The sequence below is a fragment of the Papaver somniferum genome, chromosome 3 (genome assembly GCF_003573695.1).
Source record: "Papaver somniferum cultivar HN1 chromosome 3, ASM357369v1, whole genome shotgun sequence".
NCBI lineage: Eukaryota > Viridiplantae > Streptophyta > Magnoliopsida > Ranunculales > Papaveraceae > Papaver > Papaver somniferum.
The window spans coordinates 70876860-70880179 of record NC_039360.1 but is presented as its reverse complement, the minus strand read 5'-3'; the positions used below and the strand labels follow the sequence as shown (position 1 = coordinate 70880179).

General features: G+C 46.3%; 1 protein-coding gene across 1 annotated transcript; it reads left to right on the top strand.

The window, feature by feature from the left end:
- Window positions 1–1974: 1974 nt before the first annotated feature.
- Window positions 1975–2655, top strand: LOC113359572. The gene has a single exon (XM_026603183.1). The coding sequence runs from the start codon at window positions 1975–1977 to the stop codon at window positions 2653–2655; it is 681 nt and encodes a 226-aa protein (XP_026458968.1).
- Window positions 2656–3320: the final 665 nt, after the last annotated feature.

The window sequence follows — 3320 nt, the reverse complement described above, 5'->3', positions numbered from 1 at the left end:
TTAGAGCTTCACGATGGATCGAAGGAATCAAGAAAATCCAATACCTCTGAAGAGGGGAGTAATAGCTGGAATATATTTTTCGCACCTTCGGTGTCGTGATCGCCCGCACTTAAGTTTAACTATGCTAACAAAACCGTTGTGATCCCTTTTTCCCTCGAATGCTTATCGTCTTTTGCAGGAATCTGACATGGAAAAAGTCAAAGACGTAGGAAAAGGAAAGGCCCCATCAAAAGAAAGGCTGAGGACCACACCAGTTGTGACCCGCAGTAAGCAGAAGGGTGAGAAGGCAAAGACCACGACCCAGAAGGTGGACACAGCTGAGATCACCTCACCAATGAACGCCAGCACGATAGCAGCGGCAACGGTCAAAGCCCTTGCGGTACAGGCTGATAAGACCAATCTAGCAACGGGATCACACGTTCATGAGCAACGTGAAGGGTTCGTAGAATCAACAATGCACCAGGCAGCCTTCAGAATGCCGCAGACAAATGATCAAAACCAGACCATTCCAACCACTCAGCCATTGCTAACGATGAATCAACCCATCGTAACACAAGGAGAGCCACCGATGAGGGCTACCGATCCCTTTCCCCCCAAATCCATACAATCGACGAAGGTCGAACTGTGGCGGTTGGAGGGCAGGGACAGGTTGGGACACCAAACCAAGGATCGAATCATTCCTCCCAATTGATGGCATAGCTCGAAGAACTAAAGAAGAATCAGAGAACATATGCAGAAGCAGTGGCATTACTGGCTAGAGAAAACCAGGAGCTCAAAAATAAGATAGCGAACCAACATGATGAAGCTAATTCAAAAGCACCAGAGCCAAATCACGATCGAAGAATGGTCGTAACAAACGAAGCCAATCCCGAGCCCTTGAACCGATGACACATCAGGGGAAACCGATCGTCAGACTAAGAATATGATCCCGAAGACTCGGATTACTTTGATAGTAATGATCGAAGACCAGGGAAATCCGCAGCAATAGCCGTCCATCACCATGCGATGGAAGATCTTCGCGCTGAAATGATGGCAGAGATCAAGCAGCTGAAGGCCAGGCAAGGAGGTGGAAGATTAGAGGAAGTAATGAGAGAAGTTAATACTACTCCTCTAGTCCCAAGCTTATCCAAAGATGAAATCCCCAAGAAATTTCCGATCCCAGCATTTGAATGCTACGATGGATCCAGCGACCCCACGGTCCATCTTCGGTAGTACAACCGTATGTTGACCCTATGGGATCAGGACGACGTGGTCCTCTATAGATATTTCCCTTCAAGCTTGAAGGGATCGGCTCTGTCCTGGTTTGATAACCTACCTCCCAACTCCATCGGATCATATGAGCAACTCACCGAAAAGTTTTTAAGAACTTACATGTATCACAAGGCTGTCCACGCTGGGATGGACAAGTTATTCTCATTAGCCATCAGATACAAGGAGACGACCAGGGAATACACGGATAGATGGCATAAGATATGCCAGGCTATAGGGAATGTGGACCCAGTGGTCAGCATTAACTGCTACAAGTGGGGTTTAGACAGGATGAGCCCGTTGTTTGTCGAGATTCATGGGAGCGTACCCACTACGGAAGGGGATCTTTGAGTAATCATCGAAAAACACGCCAGGTTGGAAGAAATCCAACGAGAAAATCCGAGGGCCCATACTCAAAGATCTCATCGAACTAACTCCACAGAGCAGGCCAGCAGATCGAAAAGAAGTTCAATCGAACGCCCATACTAAGATAGGAGAGGAAGAAGAGAAGGTCCTCGAAACGATGATCGAAAATTCGAAGATCAAGTCTACACGAAGCTAAACACAAGTTACGCTCGAATATTAAAAGAAATTAAGGGTCGAGAAAACTTGGAATGGCCATGGTCAAAAGGAAAGCAACCCCCAAGATCTGAAAAATCGAAGGAATACTGCGACTACCACTGTTTCAATGGTCAACCAACCGAGAAGTGCAATAACTTGAAGATAATGGTCCAAAAACTTATCGACAACGGAGAACTGAACCAATACATAAGGAAGGAAGAAGCAGATGACAGGACGAAACGAAGCAAACAAGTTCAACTTCCTGAAGGCAATCGAACGCTAAACACCATTTCGTGTTCGGAAGCCGCTGGACCATCGTTAACAGCGCAGATTGGAAAAAGGCTGAGAAAGCAATTCGAAGACTACTGCGAGCTGTACAAGATCGATGGGGTAGATATAGACGATCACGAGCAATGGATGGATGCACCGATCACTTTCGAGGCAGATGATGTGGAGGAAGACATGGAGGATCACAATGATCCTTTGATCCTCACACTGCCCATAGCAGGGTGCAACATCAAGAAGATCCTCATTGACGGAGGAAGATCAGTCAACGTCTTATTCTATGATACGTTCAAACGAATGGAGCTAAACGACGATCAGCTGATATCTTCGTACCACACCATTTATGGATTCAACGGGGCTCCTACGAAACCATTGGGGGACATTGTTCTACAAATAAATGCAGGACCGATGAAGATAGACACCCGTTTCAGCGTGGTAGACGCTCCTTCCCCCTGCTATCATCGTACAAAGATGGGTACACAAGCTCAAGGGGATAGCATCAACTTATCACCAGTGTCTTCGATTCCCTTCACCCGAAGGGATAATGGAGATCAAGGGTGACAAGGTCACTGCTCGGGAATGCCAAGCTATGAAAAACCAGCTCAATAACGAGCTAGATGAGCAACGGAAATCCCGCAGAAGCCGGAACAAGGAAGCTTCCAAAGAAAAATCCATTGATTTGTACCTCAAAGGAATCGCAGAAAAAAGCCTGACGAAGGGGGGCGACGTCCAATGCACTGAGGCAAGTACCTCAGTGGCTAAGACGACAGAGGAGCCTACCAAATAGCAATTAAAGAACGTCCCTCTCCTAGGGGAAACGAAGCCTACATTTACATCTTTGGAACCCACTAAGGAAATCAACATAAAAACGGAGAAAGATCCGAAAATGATCAAGATAGGAACTTTAATGAGCAAGGAAAGAGAGCTAGCCCTAACCAAACTACTCATAGAGTACGCAGATGTCTTCGCGTGGAAATTAGGAGACATGCCGGGAATATATCTGAAGGTAATTCAACATGAGCTCCGTATAAAACCAGGAACAACTCCTTTCATATAGAAGGTACGCTAGATAGCTCCAGAGTATCATTAGCCCATTGAGAAGGAACTCAGCAAGTTGCTAAAAGCAGGATTCATCAAGGAGGTGAAGTACCCCACGTGGATTTCGAACATGGTCATTGTGCCAAAGAAAAACGGAGGGGTGAGAATTTGCATCGACTTCATCAACC

Excerpts from the sequence above, each read along its gene's own strand:
- LOC113359572 (XM_026603183.1), top strand. The coding sequence starts at position 1,975 with ATGGTCCAAAAACTTATCGACAACGGAGAACTGAACCAATACATAAGG.